The sequence below is a fragment of the Polyodon spathula genome, chromosome 10 (assembly GCF_017654505.1).
Source record: "Polyodon spathula isolate WHYD16114869_AA chromosome 10, ASM1765450v1, whole genome shotgun sequence".
Taxonomy (NCBI): Eukaryota; Metazoa; Chordata; class Actinopteri; order Acipenseriformes; family Polyodontidae; genus Polyodon; species Polyodon spathula.
In genome coordinates this window covers 47,711,701-47,728,327 of record NC_054543.1, presented here as the reverse complement: position 1 = coordinate 47,728,327, position 16,627 = coordinate 47,711,701, and the positions used below count along the sequence as shown (strand labels likewise).

The window sequence follows — 16,627 nt, the reverse complement described above, 5'->3', positions numbered from 1 at the left end:
TAGGTAAGTAGCAGACTATCAGTGTCTGCAGTACCCCAGTGTGCCCATTGCTGTTCTCAGCGGATACACATCCAAGCGCCAGACACTTTCTCTCTTGCTTTGTTTCCAAAAACGGTTTAGCTATTTTTGAGGTTTATATTTGGACAATAATTGTTTTCAACTGTAGACATAACAATACAATATATATTTTTTTTTGGTAACTCTATACTTATATTTATATCTTTACACTTGCCCAGTCTCATAAGCTCAGTCAGAACCACTGTAGCTTACCCAAAAGTCGAGATCTTAGATGGCATTCACGACTCAAACCTAATATCTTCGTTTATAGGCAGACTTTTTGTTGAAATGTTCAACTGACTTTATTGTAGTTTCGAATGTTTTGATTGTGTGTTAATCGCTATTACCCACTTAAGGCACCTGTCCTATAAAGCAGTGGTGCACAACTCTGGTCATGGAGGGCCTGTGTCCCTCCTGGTCTTTGTTCTAACCATACCCTATATTAGTTAATTTGACCAATTAAGCTTCTAATAAGGTCCAATAAAGTACTTTATGGTGCAGCTGGAATAAGAACCTGCAGGGACACCTGCCCTCCTACTGCTAGAAAGGAACCAGTGTGGTTGCACCTTAAGTTGAATTTCCCCTTATGTTTCCCCTTAAGTGTTTCTTGCGTTTAAGAGTGTTGCAAAAAGCAACTGCACACCCTAATGTAAGTGCTTCAGATAAGGGGAAATGAAAAGAATCCCTTAGGTGTTCCACTTCATTGTGTTAAACGTTTTCTTCTTATGTTCTTGTGTTCTTCCCCTTCTTCTCTATTACTGGAGATGTTGCATGCAGTTGTCCAGAGGTGATCTATCTGCTTGCTCCCACTGCCACCTCCTGTATATCAGAAAGCTGTCATGCCACAGTCCCTCCGCCCCCTTCTTCCTATATGATTAGGTATGTGGAGGACAGGCCAGCGTGGGTGCAGGGTGCATTCATCCCACCGCCCTTCACAGGCCTGGGCAACTAATTAGAGACATTCAAACTCAACAGGCAGGAAAACAGAGCGTGACAGTTTCTCATTCTTTTCCCTTGAACCGTTATTTGTTATTCTCTTTTATTTTGTGTTCTGTCCGCTCCTGTCACTGGCTACACAACACACACTGGGCAAATTGGGAATCCTGCTTTGTAAAGTTGTCAGAGGGAGGCCACGACCAAAACACAACTAAATATCTGGTTAGCTGTGTAATCCAGGGCCTTTTGGAACAGTTTGATGGACTAGATAAGTACATTATGGGTGTCATTAGGGAAGATGCTTTGGAAAGATAAAGCAAATATGTGATGTTAGTCCAGACTATGCTGTTAGCTGTTATGTTTTGCTTAAACAGTAGTCTGTTTAAGTAAGGTTTGTCCTACAGCTACTATGTGTGTGGTTTTTATTACATTTTATTGTAATATAGTTAACGTAATCCATCATAGTAGCTAGCGTCTCCCATTTTAAGTGTGTTACTTAATGGGTAACACGACACCCTCCCTGGGTAGTGCAGTCAGTGACTAGCTGGCATTTGAGTTAGCAGTGCTCCAAGTCCTGAGTTCATGGAACAGTTGGGTTCTCAGGGAAGCTGAGTGCTTCACTTGCTGTTTTCCAGCAGACCCACACGTCGCTGATGGAAGTACATGAAGATGTGCTCGTCAGCTTATTATTAGCTTCCCAAACAAGACTGTGGTTGGCAAAAGAAAGTACCCCAGTCGTTTTGTCTTTGAGTCTGACCTTTCACCGCCTTTTTTCAGGCGGTTGAGAAGTCTTTGGCACACTGGCAGCTTATTGCGACACACCTTTAGCAGGTTCAAGCCTAGATCACCCCCCCCCCCCGAATAACATGAAAAGCCAGACCTCTATATGGGTGTAGCTCTCATTAGAAACCTAAACAGGTGTGTGCTGCCTGCACTGTCTTCTCCTTCCACAATGCCACCCTTTCTTTAACAAGAATAGCGGGATAGATTAAAGTCAGAAGGCAGAAACGGGAGCGTCTCTTTCCGTTCTGCTTGTCAAGGTGTTTCACCAGGTCAGTGTGTGTGTGTGTGTGTGTGTGTGTGTGTGTGTGTGTGTGTGTGTTTCCAGTGACGCCAATCTCCTATGAAGTAGCTTTTGAGCAGCTACAACAAAATAACAGCAAAAGAAGAATGCTTTCTCACACGTACATGATCAGCCCTTACAATGTTTCCTTTTCATTATGGAAAGTGTCTTTTTAACTGGTTTGTGGTCCAGCTATAGTAATACAAACTTTTTTCAGTTTTTTTTTTTTTTTAAATTAACTTTTTCTAAATAAAGAATAAAACAAAGACTAACTTCCGTTACTGTAGCACGATGACTATTTACAGACAGGTCAGTGACTCACTGTTGTCTTGAACTTTATAAACTCGATTCTTCTCCTTCCTGTGATTTTAACACTCACCATTGTATTTTGCAGCAGCTCTTAGACTAGCTTTCCTTTGGTCTAGACACGATGCAGGCTGGGTATTTAAGGACATCAGATGCTTCCCGGTACTTGTTAGACAAAATCATCTGTCACAAAATCTAATTTCTTAGAGATCACAAAAACATGTTCCTACAATGGTCACAGTCAAGAGTGCCTTACTGGTCTCGACAATGCCCTTATACAAGTTTACAACAGCTCAGCAAAGTGTAATAAAAGTGAAAGCATGGTAAAGCATAGGCAAGCATTGTAAAGAATAGTAAGGTATGGTAACGCATAGGTAATCATTGTAAAGAATAGCGAGGTATGGTAAAGCATATTAATAAACATTGCAAACCAGGGTAAATGTTTGTAAATGAGTGACATAGCCATGGGAAAAACATGGGAAAAGGACAAAAATTCCTTGGAAAAATATAGTTGTAAACGTATAAGAGGAGCTATCTCAAACCAGTCTTTCCTGCTCAACCCTGGAGAGTGCAAAGGTCAGACGAGCAAGCTTGTGTGTCTTCACTGTTGTTTGCTTCTGGCTCCAGCAGTACTGACTTCCGGTAATTCCTAAAGGCAGGTTCATTGACTTAGTCGGGAAGGATATTGGTTTATTATTGGGTGTAAAAGTGAAAGATCACGCATGCGCTCCATGCATGCGCTCTTGTACGATCTGTAAATATATATGCAGTCTTTCCTATCCTTTGGTTTAAAAGCGTGTTGTTTACTGGCTAGTAATAACACATGTCAGCAACCTCCCTCCCTCTCATCCCCCAAAGTATTACCAATGTGTAAGCAAGCTCACTGGAAAAGGTGTGTGTATCATTTTAAATCTGAACTTTTCCTCAGAGCTTCTATTTCATGTTTATAGCTGTACTGAATCTCTGTAGCCCCCTTCCATCTATCTTGCACAAGAACACAGAAGGAAGGGATCCTGTTTTCTGTAAACTCCAGCACTGAAACGTTACTGGGCCAGCCTGTACAGCCCAGCATTCGTCCACAACTGCACCAGGATGATTGATACAGTAGCACAGCAGTGGTGCTTATAGACAAGAGCAAGGCTTTGGTAAACATGCTGGTGGAAAACGCCCCAAACTAGCCACTGCATTAGCAGAACAGCCAAACTCTTGTGTAACATGTAACATGTAACATTGAACATGTGATAAGCCCTTCATTGAAAAGACATCCATACCAGCCCCTGTGTATGGAATCCGCCCAGTTACAAACATCACTGGGAATTTATATTGTGTGACAGGACCCATCGCTGGGAACCTGATAGGCTATCAATGTCCAGCCTGTTCTCATGTACTGGTTTGTACCTCAGTATGTATGTGAACTGTTAACTGCAGGAGGCTACACTACCGTTACACTGGTAATGCTACACTGGTAATGTTCTAATCATGGGACGCACGACTGATCCCTCTGCTTGTTTGTAATACAAATCTGTCCATGTGGCGATCTTATAGCCCCTGCCTCCTTGCGTTAATTATCAATATGCTTTGTTAAACATCTCACAGCTGCTTTTCCTTTTCAACTGCCAGGAATCATTTGGAATTCTATTTTTTCCCATTTATATGCTGCTGAAATGAACACTCGGAGAGAGAGAGAGAGAGACCTTTGATTACCAGACCGCAGCCGTCCGTACCTTTCAACCTTTGTGATGTGATGTTTTATTTTTTTACTTACATATTAATCTTTCAGATCCACTTTTTTTTCTGTGTCGTGTTTTCCATCATAATTTATACGCTGACTGGCCAAAGAAATGGAGAAAGAACGTAAGTAAATTGAGTGTAATGCTGTGACATGTTGGGATCAACTGGACTTGTGAAGCTGTGTGCCAGGGCAGCTATTCAGCAACAGTCATGGGAAAGAGGAAGGGGTCTTCACAAGGGAGCTTGATAGTGGGTGTCCATGCAGCTGGCTTTTCCCTCAACACAGTGGCTGCATTGACCAACATGTATATCGACACAGTCTACAAAACCATTCTCTAGTTTATTGGCCAGTCCAAGATATTTCTCAGCAAACAGTTGAAAATGGCTCAGAACCACTTTTAATTTTTTAATTTTCCCCCAACAAGATAATTTAGCACAGCAAGTTGTGCTTCTTATTTACTTACACAGCCAGTGAAATCAAAACTCGTATGCATATCCCTGAAAGGACCATGTGGTGTACTTTTGGAATTGTTGATTATTTATTAACGAATGTTTTAAGTGAAGTGTTCTGGAGTACATGTCTGCAAGTGGCAGGGTTGTGGATCCGCATCCCAGTAAGTACCAGGGCTGTTAAAAGATGACATCCTACAATTTTGGCACTGTGCCTCAGTAGAGAGATGTCTTGCATCCCTGTAATCATTTACCTGAAAGTGATGACCTATTAGAGGAAAGCTGGCCTGTAACCAAGTCTAAACTGCCTTGAGAAGCTGCGAAACTTCCTTTTAAACTGCACACAAAATTATAGCTTCAGACTGAACTGGGTAAAACTCAGTCATACCTACAGTACTTTCAAAGAGTAATGTTGCCCTTTTCTTTTGTAAAGGTTCTCCTTTAGGTTTCAGGCATTCTGGGTGGCAAGCATTGTTAAAAACATTAAGCCCTTTTGTTTTTTTAAAAAGACACTTTTTAAAAGTAAAAGAAAAGAAAATCAGTGCGCACACACACACTGAACGCAGAGGTGCAGGTGTGTGGAAGAGCCCCAGAGATCCCTGCTGAGCACTGCCTGAAAAGAAACGAACAATCCGCTCCACACGTGCTGCTGCTGCATTTGTCTCCCCTGTGCCTAATGAAACCTTCATTCCAATCAGAGACTCTTTTTACAACTCTGCTTCTCTGCTTGCCGCTGCCCAGGAAGGTGGGGGCTCTTTTCTTTTGCCTGCCTTTCTTTTTCTTTCCTTTTTTGTTTTCTGTTTTCTGTTTCTCTCGTGGTTTAAGAATGCTGGGAGCTTCTTTAATTGGTCTCCAGTGCTAATGCCAGGTGTATCCACTTTTCATTGCATCAGTGAACGACCGGGGGGAGGTCTGGATTGGAACAAAATCCCTTTCTGCAGGCTCTGGTCAGTGACACAAAAAGTTCTAACCAGAGCCTTCCAGAGTTGACTTGATTTAATTAACCAGCTATGTATGGCATTCACGCATTTATTTTTTTACGTGTTTGTTAGACATCCTTTTTATTTTATTTTTTAACTTTATTAAGTTTGCAGAGGTCTGCAATGGATCTTTTCAACTATATTACCATACTTTGGTTTGGTCCTATACTTATTTCTACTGATTTTCTCATTTTGCCACTTGCTACATGTTACTAATTATTTATTACAGCGAAGTCTCCTGTGTAGTTAGTTAGTAGGGAACATCATCATTCACTCACGCACGCACATAATTTGTTCATACCACATGGTAGTTTCCAGTGAAACGTGAGGGTCAAGCTTGACTCTCCTGAGATAAGAAGCAGTGGTCAAGCTGTCTCTAAAAGCAAAAATAAAAGCCCACGAGTGGCTTCCTAAAACCCCTTGTTAAGGAATCACTTTTTTTTTGTGTATTTACTGCATTTGTATTTCTTTTCATTCCAGGCTATTGAAGGCAAGCTGTCTCCTTTCCTCTCGAAGGTTATTAAGTTCGCCAGCTCCCACGTCTACAGCTGCAGCCTGTGCAGCCAGAAAGGCTTCATCTGTGAGATTTGCCAAAATGGACAAGTCATTTACCCCTTCCAGGACACGGCTACCAAGCGGTGAGTCCGAGACAACGCTGTCCTGTGTGTCTCTGTGTCTCACATAACCCTGCTGAGCCCAGTCCTGGCTTCAGAGCATCCCTTGTTTAGGTGTATTATTGAAAGGACCAGGGAGGTCCAAGGAGTTGCTACAGTCAGATCCCTGCTGAGTCAGCTCTGAACTGATCACGCTATTCGCGGCATGAATACATCACACAAGAGTCTGTAGGTTTTGTTTTATTGCAGCTTTAAGGAAGGAACTTATTATTTCAACATTGAACTGCCTGCATAGTCTCACACTCAAATGGATCAAATTGTTGATATGCTGCAGAAAATAATATCGTGTTAATAGGATAATAATGTATATGTTATATGGCAGTCAGAAATCTGTCACTGCTATGATGAAGAACACAAGGCTGAACATAGCTTTGAAATCAGAACAGGGCTTGGCCTGTTTATCTACAGCATGCTGTCCTTTTTTGGACTTCGCTCCCCATTCATCTGTTTATTTTCTGTTGTGTGTTTGTATGTTGCTGAATTTGGTTCATACTAAAAACAGTGATTCACTGCTTTCATATGGTAATGGTTTCAGACGCAGTAAGCAGTGTTGTAATAACACATACCTGTCTTACAGAAATGAATACACTCAATAAAACAATCTAGACATGGGGTGCTGTTATTTCATTGTGGAATTTACAACATGTATTTATTTTTATAAATTTTTTAAATAACTTTAAATGAATGCAGATTAATGCAAGATTAGATGACAAGCGCTATTTGAGATGTCGTCTCAAGACACAACCATTGTCACACTTAATAAACAAATACTTGCCACAAATTCTGCATATTTTATTTCACCCATTACCTGTTCACGATCTATCTAGCAACCAGCCTCCCAAACTGCAGAAAATCTGTTGGTTACGGGAGTGATATAGTTTGGTATTAAACTGTGGATTTGAGGGTAGTTATTTTTAAATGTACACTTTGTATAAACTGGGTATGGCTTTAATTGTATGCTAGTGTTTTTAAGTTTTCTGTTCTTTGCATACAACAGCAATGCATCAAAGGCAACTGACAATTCGTTTTTTCATTATTAACCCAGGCATGTTCACATTATCCTCAGTACGCATTTTCTAGCCTAACTATATTTTCATCTACACACATCTTCCACATCAATACAGACGCTCAGACCACTTGAAGAAATCAGCGTTTGGCACTGAGATGTCTGCAGGGACCAAAATGATGGGAGGAAAATGCATGAAAAATGATCCCCTTGGATTGGATTGGAAAAAAATAACGGACTACCTAATTTCATCACTTGGGAATGCATTCTGATCCCACTGGACCCCTTCATTCTGGATTCTTAATGATACGTTTTCATTGAATGACTCGGCTGGTTATTCATTCGTAGCCGAGTGTCAGTGCCCCCAAGCAGCATGGCTGAGGTGGCTTACACTCCTTGGGTCTGCTTGCTGTTGGTATGTGTTCTTGCGTTTGTCAGGGAGGATCCTGTTTAGACAGGGCAGGGGATACTTGGTATTTCTGTTGGCTGTGCTAATATTTTTTCTACAGTGTTCTGCAGAGAGCATTGGTTTCTGTTATTGCTTAAAGAAAATGAAAGACAGGTTGAATGGATGCCTGAGTCCTGCGCTGACCTGGGTTCAGGTGCTCAGACGTTTTGTATTTCTCACGTCAATCAGTCACCACGCATGCGTTAGACACCGCAAAGCCCAGATTCAACAACATCAAGGAAGCTAATTAGCATTTGCTGGAGGGTCTTTTGTGACCCTGCCATTTCAAGCATGAGGAGAAGAAACCTCAATGGCTTTAAAAACAAAATAAGAAATAAGAAATAAGAAATCCCAGGCATTCTTCAGGGAGCCCAACCCACACAAAGCGAGCACAGCTGGGGCTCCTCTGCAGAGCCTGCAAGACTGGGGGCCTTTTCTACAGGGTCCTCAGATGGACTTTTGACATTCATTTGGGGACGGAACTTGTGCAGACGTGGGACAAGGAAGCAATTGTGTGTGGAGGGGGGTGCTTGTTTTTGTTTTGTTTCTGGTGTTTAAAACCTTAATTGGTCCATTAATTAACCAATTACTCTGGAAATAATAAGCTAATTCTGCACAGAGTGGTGCATTTTCATTTTCTAGAAATAAGAAAAGGAACCGGAAACAGCTGATCATTTAGTTTTTGTTTTCCAGGGCAAAATAGTGTTGAAAAGGCAGAGGTTTAGAAACATGAGTGCCCACGAATGGAGAAGACATTAGCAAATGCTGCTCATGTGATAAAGGCCCCCGCAGTAATGCTAGCTGTTCCTGCCTTCCACTAATGGGAGGTAGCTCTACTGAAAAGCATGGATGTCCTGGTCAGACAAAAACATTGGTCTGTGGTGGATCAGAATCAAAATACACAAACAAACCCAAAGAAAGACAATTCTGCTATTAAAAAGTAATATCCGGACACAAATACAGTCCCATCTTTTTTACAATTAGAACTGTTTTCCTTTTGGCTCCCCTAAGTCCTGCTAAGATATTCCACCAAGCCATAATTACAGAAATAAATAATCTTCCTCCTTCACGTGTGAGGAGAGCCTGTGTGCCAACTGCTCTAGAGCCGGGGCACAGTTCCCAGAAGCGTCTTGGCCATGTTTGGAAGTGGCTGTGGGGTTTGCCTACAGTGGCCAATACTGCCTGCAGTGTTGAAAAGAAGGTTGAGCCTAATCAACGCATTGTATTCACTTTTTTGATTAATCTATCCAACGCTCAAGTATCTTTGGGAACGTGCATGCTCTTGCTCAGTCAGTGTTTGCAGGTTGGTTTCAGTCAGGCTTCACGCTGTGCTAGGGCTGGACTGTGCTCACTGTTTGTTGTGTAGGTGTTTGTTTAATCCTCAAATCAGCACTCACCTTTGGCCACCATAAAGCTTTCCAGTTAGTTCTGCTGTAACTCTGCTGGCACACTGTTTGTTGCGGGGTTCTGATAACAAGCCTGTTACTCAGCAAGATGCCAAGGAAAAAGAATGATCAACTCACCTAGGGTGTAGTAATCAGAAAGCAAGCCGTTTAGAAAGTGTATTAGTCTAATAAAATGTTCGTTAGTGTCTGCTTGCAGTTGATTAATATGAATTTAAAAGGCTCTGCTTCCACCTTGATTGGTATGGCATTTCACCCTAACAGAGCACCGGAGATAAAGATTTTAGGCATGTTAAAAAAACTGATCTTTTATGCATTACACATTTCTAAAATATTTAATTACCTGTTTTAATACCCTATTAGTAATTTCCACCCCCTCTACAACTGTGATAACAGGGCTTTAGTAAGTGGTAAATCTCTGTACAAAATCACTGTCTCAAAGGAGACAGAAGTTAGATCCCTCATGGTTATTTCTCAGAACACCCTACTTCAGAAGTTCAGCTTTTAGAAAGGGTTGAAAAGGGAAGCTTTTTAAAAACCCTACATTGCTTTGCATAGTTAAAAACTGCAGAGCATTGTTTCATCCCATGCAGTAAATATTAGAAAGGGTGAAAAATCTAGTGTTAATACCATGCAAAACAGTGTTAAAACCATTCATAATAATGTTAATATCATGCAACAGTGTTAACATCATGCAAAACAGTGTTAATGTCATGCAACAGTGTTAATACCATGCAAAACAGAGTTAACACCATGCAAAACAGAGTTAACACCATGCAAAACAGTGTTAATACCATGCAAAACAGTGTTAATACCATGCAAAACAGTGTTAATACCATTCATAATAATGTTACTATCATGCAGCAGTGTTAATACCATGCAAAACAGCATTAATACCATGCAAAACAGTGTTAATAATATGCACAATAATGTTAACATCATGCAAAGCAGTGTTAATACCTTGTCTCTCTGTCCTGACCTGGAAGCAAACACCATCCAGTCCTACCACATGGTTTCCCTCTTGCATCTTAACGAGCCACGGAACCCATCTCTGCACTTTAACAAACAAAAGAAACAACAAGCATTCACATGTTAATGAGAGTGGAGATGTGCAGTGTACTCTCATTAGCTATTAGGGCATTTAGAATACAAGCAAAACAAAAACAGAAAGATGCACTGAAAAGGTGGGTTCATCTGAAAGCTTGCCTTTCCCAACCACTTTATCTTGGAAAGCCGTTCATTTATTATGCCACAGCAACACAAATTCGACCCAGACCATGTAAATAGACCCTCAGCTGTGCACCTATACTGATAAATGTGTAATTATAGCTGTACGGTTATACTAGAGCCCAGTCTGAGTAGAGGGCTGTACCACTACATTGAATCTGCACAGCTGGAAGGAACCACACACCTGCTTTTCACATGGTCATACTATGCATTTACCTTGCTTTACCCTAGTTTGCCATGAATATGAATATGTTTTACCATACCTTGTTATTCTTTACACTGCTTACCTATGCTTTACCATCATTAAGAAGTGCATCTTCCACTTCTTAATGATGGACTTCACAGTGCTGAGAGGGATAATTGGCACCTTTTGAAATTTTCTTGTACCCTTCTCCTGCTCTGTGCCTCTCTACCATTTTATCCCTAACTTGTTTCGAAAGCTCCTTGGTCTTCATGGTTGCTTTGTTGGATCACTATGTGAGTTGCAGCGTGAAAGTCTTTATATACCTGTGGGAAATTATCTACAAGTTAAACCACTTTGAGTACATACAGGCTAAAACCATTTCACTAATTTTGTGACCTTTTAAAACAAGTAATTTGCACTTGAGCTGATTTAGGGGTTGAATACGTATGCAACTGTGATTATTCTGTTTTTCTCGGTAAATCTTACTTATTTATATTCTATATGCATTTTTTACCTTTATCAACGTGGAGTAGTTTGTGTAGATTCCACATGTAAAGTCTAATTTGAAAGCGTCGTGGAGTACGCTCAGGTGCCAACAAAATGTGAAAACTTTGAAGGGGGGTGAATACTTCTGCAAACCACTGTGTGTGTGTGTGTGTGTGTGTGTATATATAGTGTGTATATATATATATATATATATATATATATATATATAGATATATATATATAGAGAGAGAGAGAGAGAGAGAGAGAGAGGCACACAGTATGAGGTTTCTTCCAATGACTTAGTTACATGTTTTATTACCTTGTACAGATGCATTGTTATTCCCTGCTCGGGGTCGTCCGTACTTCTGAATGTCTTGTTTAAAAAAATGTTCCAGTTATCTGGAGGACCGTTTATCCAGTTGTCTTTCAACTCGGTATTAACGTTATTTAGCAGAAGTTATTGAGAGTATCAGATTCTGTGGATATATGGGTGGTGTCAGTCTGCCTGTGCATGTTACTGACACACTTGATGATAATGAATTGGAACATCCTGAAATGAAAAGGGAGTTATTGTTACCTGCTGCTTGCCCCGGTCAGTGCTGCTCACCCTTGCCCGCTCTTGTCTTGTCCTTGTGCTCTCTAGCTGTGAGGGCTGTGGAGCTGTCTTCCACGCCGAGTGCCGCTTGAAGGCTCAGCCCTGCCCCCGGTGTGTGCGCAGGGAGATGCACAAGAAACCCCGCTCCTTCTGGAGGAAGCTGAACTTGGACGAGAGCGCAGAGGACTCCTGGAACAACTTCGAGATGCCTTTCCAGAGCACCTGAAGAGAGGGCCCTGCGTGAGACGGGCCCCCGCAACCAGCCAGCAAGGGAAGGACCCGCCTCTGAGCCCCCAGTTCTACAAGGGAAGTGGGAATGTTAGGGAATATCATGTTTGAAATGTAGCTGTACATTCCCGAACAAACATGAATCTAAAAAATTCAAAGTTCAAAATTCACAGAAATGACTGGACGGTGTTTTAGGTTAGCAGGATACATTCTTCTATCATTTAAGTGCTTTATAGTTTCCACTGTGACAAATCAGCAGAATTTAATTAGAGGAGTACTGCAAGTGTGACGCCAAGTGAACCTTCACTGAAAAGATACAATGCAGGAGAATAACTGTCAGCATGTGTAACATGACTACCATGCTGGATATTCCCTTTGTAGACCTCTGGGAAGAGCGAGTCAGAACCTGCTCAAATTCACCAGTTTGTCATATCACTGATGGTTTACTTCTATAACAACCAATAGCCAGTGCTGAAGCCCTGCCAGCCTTGTTAATAAACATGTCCTCTCTGTTAGCCTGGTCCCTAGTAGCAGCCTCCGCATGGAGAGAGATGCATTGCCCTTCCTCCCCTTTGGGGCCAGCGTGGCCTGTACCCAATACCAAACAGAAAAAGTACTTGACTCAAAGTGTACCCTGTACCTAACCACAGCCACAGAATCCTGAAATTACCCTGTACCTAACCACAGCCACAGAATCCTGAAATTACACTGTACTTAACCACAGACACAGAATCCTGAAATTACACTGTACCTAACCACAGCCACAATCATGAAATTACCCTGTACCTAACCACAGCCACAGAATCCTGAAATTACACTGTACCTAACCACAGCCACAGAATCCTGAAATTACACTGTACCTAACCACAGCCACAGAATCCTGAAATTACACTGTACCTAACCACAGCCACAGAATCATGAAATTACCCTGTACCTAACCACAGCCACAGAATCCTGAAATTACACTGTACCTAACCACAGCCACAGAATCCTGAAATTACACTGTACCTAACCACAGCCACAATCATGAAATTACCCTGTACCTAACCACAGCCACAGAATCCTGAAATTACACTGTACCTAACCACAGCCACAGAATCCTGAAATTACACTGTACCTAACCACAGCCACAGAATCATGAAATTACCCTGTACCTAACCACAGCCACAGAATCCTGAAATTACACTGTACCTAACCACAGCCACAGAATCCTGAAATTACACTGTACCAAACCACAGCCACAGAATCCTGAAATTACACTGTACCTAACCACAGCCACAGAATCCTGAAATTACACTGTACCAAACCACAGCCTCAGAATCCTGAAATTACACTGTACCTAACCACAGCCACAGAATCCTGAAATTACACTGTACCTAACCACAGCCACAGAATCCTGAAATTACACTGTACCTAACCACAGCCACAGAATCATGAAATTACACTGTACCAAACCACAGCCACAGAATCCTGAAATTACACTGTACCTAACCACAGCCACAGAATCATGAAATTACACTGTACCTAACCACAGCCACAGAATCATGAAATTACACTGTACCAAACCACAGCCACAGAATCCTGAAATTACACTGTATAACCACAGCCACAGAATCCTGAAATTACACTGTACCTAACCACAGCCACAGAATCATGAAATTACACTGTACCAAACCACAGCCACAGAATCCTGAAATTACACTGTACCTAACCACAGCCACAGAATCATGAAATTACCCTGTACCTAACCACAGCCACAGAATCCTGAAATTACACTGTACCTAACCACAGCCACAGAATCCTGAAATTACACTGTACCAAACCACAGCCACAGAATCCTGAAATTACACTGTACCTAACCACAGCCACAGAATCCTGAAATTACACTGTACCTAACCACAGCCACAGAATCCTGAAATTACACTGTACCTAACCACAGCCACAGAATCCTGAAATTACACTGTACCAAACCACAGCCACAGAATCCTGAAATTACACTGTACCAAACCACAGCCACAGAATCCTGAAATTACACTGTACCTTACCACAGCCACAGAATCCTGAAATTACACTGTACCAAACCACAGCCACAGAATCCTGAAATTACACTGTACCAAACCACAGCCTAAGAATCCTGGAATGGTGTACCTCATCGTCTGCTCTGAGTCTAAAGCTGAGGGAACATGAAGCCACTTGGTGGTTTGGAACTTGTTTCAGGAGATGAGGTTTCAGGCCACTCTGCGGCACACCAGGGGGCACAGGGTTTCAAACAGCAAAGTTGCCTCAAATTAGGCCTCCCGGTCTCCTGGAACCAGATTTCAAGCCTTGGTTGGTAATGCATTGCACCACCAGTAATATTCCTGTTCACTTTGTATCCCTTTGCAAAGTGGCTGTGAAGTCTCTAACTGCTCTGCTTCATGTCTGCTCTGCACAGCAACTCGATTTCAAGACGGCTTCGTGACGGAGCTTGAAACTCTGGTGTTGTTTGTTCTTTGACTGGATCTCAAGTATGCAGAGGTACATTAGGGTAGGAGAGCTAGTGTGTGTGGGATGGAAATTGGTGCAGTATTTGTAAAAATGACATAAGAGCAAACAGGGGTTGGGTGACCAGCAAGATTACACTGCCACTCGACAGCGGTAAATCTCCTCCTCCAGGTGGATATCCTGTATGTGTAAGACATGAACAGCAGTGTGCTGTAGCACTTTCACCTCCTCACTGGAGCCTGAAAGGCAGGAGCCATGCATAGCTGTTAACTTTGTGCCAAGCAAAACTCGATATAAAACAGCCTGGTCAATGGGCAGTCCTCTGCAGAACAGATGTGCTGTATTATAATAAGATTTTTTGAATTACTTGAAAACTGAGGCAATAATGAATGGCGTTACATTTGCAGTATATTTAAAGTGTGGCTTTTTTTGTTAATTTTGACAACAAGTGTTTTCCCTATGCAACCAGATTGTCCTTGCTTGTGTTCACTAACCCAGGAGTCTGATTCGTACAGGTGCCTTTCCAGCAATCCTGATCTGCTTTTTTTTCCCTTGTTTAGTTTTTTCTGTTCCTTTACTTCCATGTTTGACCAACAGGACAGGCTATTATTTTAAATTGACTTTGCCATTATGTGATGAGAAGCCAGGGATAGAAATAAGACGCATTGTATAGCAGTGTGATCCATTCTTGTTTTTACTATGAGTTTAATAAGACACACCTGAACTTGTTACCTATACACTGTGGTTAATCAAGCTTGTAATAAAACCTGCAATGGGTGAAACTGCTTTGCAGTAGGGAGTCTTACTTCCATAACTGGAAACATGTATTGTTTTGCCTGTTTCTGATCCTTCATGTTACTGTTCTGTTGCCACTGAAGGCTACTATTAATCAAAGCTCACTGCACCAGGGTACTGTATCCACTGTTATTGTGAAAGCCACAGAGGGTAAGGATCTGTTGTAAACCATTAATAATGCATCTATAAATGCATACGCACCATTATTAGACACTTGTGTTTTAGAGCTGCACAAACCCATTATTCAGATCGCACTCTCCACAGGGGAGGGTCGTTGGTGTTGACTGGGCTAATTTACCATTCCAGGTGAAACAAGTGAAGAATCAGCTGCGTGGGTTTGTGAGGGTTGCTGTTCTCCGCAGTCTAAGAAAAGCAGCGATCGTCACAAACCCAAGCAGCTGATTGCTGCTGTTCTTAGGCTGTGTAGAGAGCAGCAGGCATCACAAACCCAAGCAGCTGATTGCTGCTGTTCTTAGGCTGTGTAGAGAGCAGCAGGCATCACAAACCCAAGCAGCTGATTGCTGCTGTTCTTAGGCTGTGTAGAGAGCAGCAGGCATCACAAACCCAAGCAGCTGATTGCTGCTGTTCTTAGGCTCTGTAGAGAGCAGCTGTTGTCACAACCCTAGCAGCTGCTTCTTCACTTGAATGGTAAATTAGCACCATCGTTTTGTGCAGCAACTGATGTGTTATATTAACAGATTGCTAGACCTGGGCTGATTTTACTGATCCCTAAATTAACATTCTGAGTGGTTTGGCCCTGGTTTTGTAACATTACTGTTTTTGTTTCGTAAAAACGGTGCAAATTGCACGTGGAGTAAACAAGAGACTATTGTACAGCAAGAAAGGGGAAGGGAGTCGTTGGGTGCGTCTGTCATTCGCTTAGGTTTCAATAAGTGTCATAAAGCAAGCTTTAATACAGTAATGAGATTCCTTACTGTAAATCACAGGTATGAAAACTGCTTCCATTGCTTAAAAAGATTATGTGCACTAAGAGGCGACACGTTTGTTGTGGATAAATAATCTCTAAATAATTCGGAGGGGAGGGGGAGTTACGTTTCTACAGAAGCTTTGATTTTCTTATTTTAGCTGTGTGTGTTCTTACTATTTAGCAATACTTTGCCTTTCTACCTTTGCCTTTTTGATGTGAAGTACCTGTTTTACTGACTAGGGACAAGAGGGTTCAGTTCAGCTGGTGTATGACTGCCTACAGCAGAAAACCCGGAGAACGATCTTTCCTTCTGTTCCACAAAGAGGTACAAACATTCCTCTCAATTCATCTGGATGGAGAGAGCCAGTCTCCTGTCAAAAACGACAGAATGTTGCAGGGGTTGGTTGGGAGGTATTACTGATCAACTTTTTGACACTGTTTCTACAGGGTCACATGGAGGGCTCTGCAAGAGGGCTGTGAAGTTAGTAAGTTAACTAGCTTGTTAGCTAGTTAGACATTGAATAAACATGAGTATGTACTGACAGGCCACCACTTAGTCGACGTGAGTTTCTCAGTCAAGGAGTTTATAAAGCTGAGGGAACACAAAGCCACTTTGTGGCTTGGAACTTGATTTCAGGAGGCTAGG

The 16,627-nt window shown here is 41.8% G+C and overlaps 1 protein-coding gene across 3 annotated transcripts in view; it reads left to right on the top strand.

Annotated features, from left to right (window-relative positions):
* The window catches only part of LOC121322475 (pleckstrin homology domain-containing family M member 3-like), a 43,049-nt gene extending 30,042 nt beyond the window's left edge, over positions 1-13,007 (top strand). The window contains exons 7-8 of one of the 3 annotated variants that reach the window (XM_041262524.1): positions 6,004-6,161; positions 11,595-13,007. In XM_041262524.1, the coding sequence (XP_041118458.1) occupies positions 6,004-6,161; positions 11,595-11,772 (336 nt within the window). In that variant the 3' untranslated portion in view covers positions 11,773-13,007. Of the gene's footprint in view, positions 1-6,003; positions 6,162-11,594 lie in introns of those variants that run through there. The other 2 variants (XM_041262525.1, XM_041262529.1) reach the window with 2 other exon arrangements.
* The last annotated feature ends 3,620 nt before the right edge of the window (positions 13,008-16,627 follow it).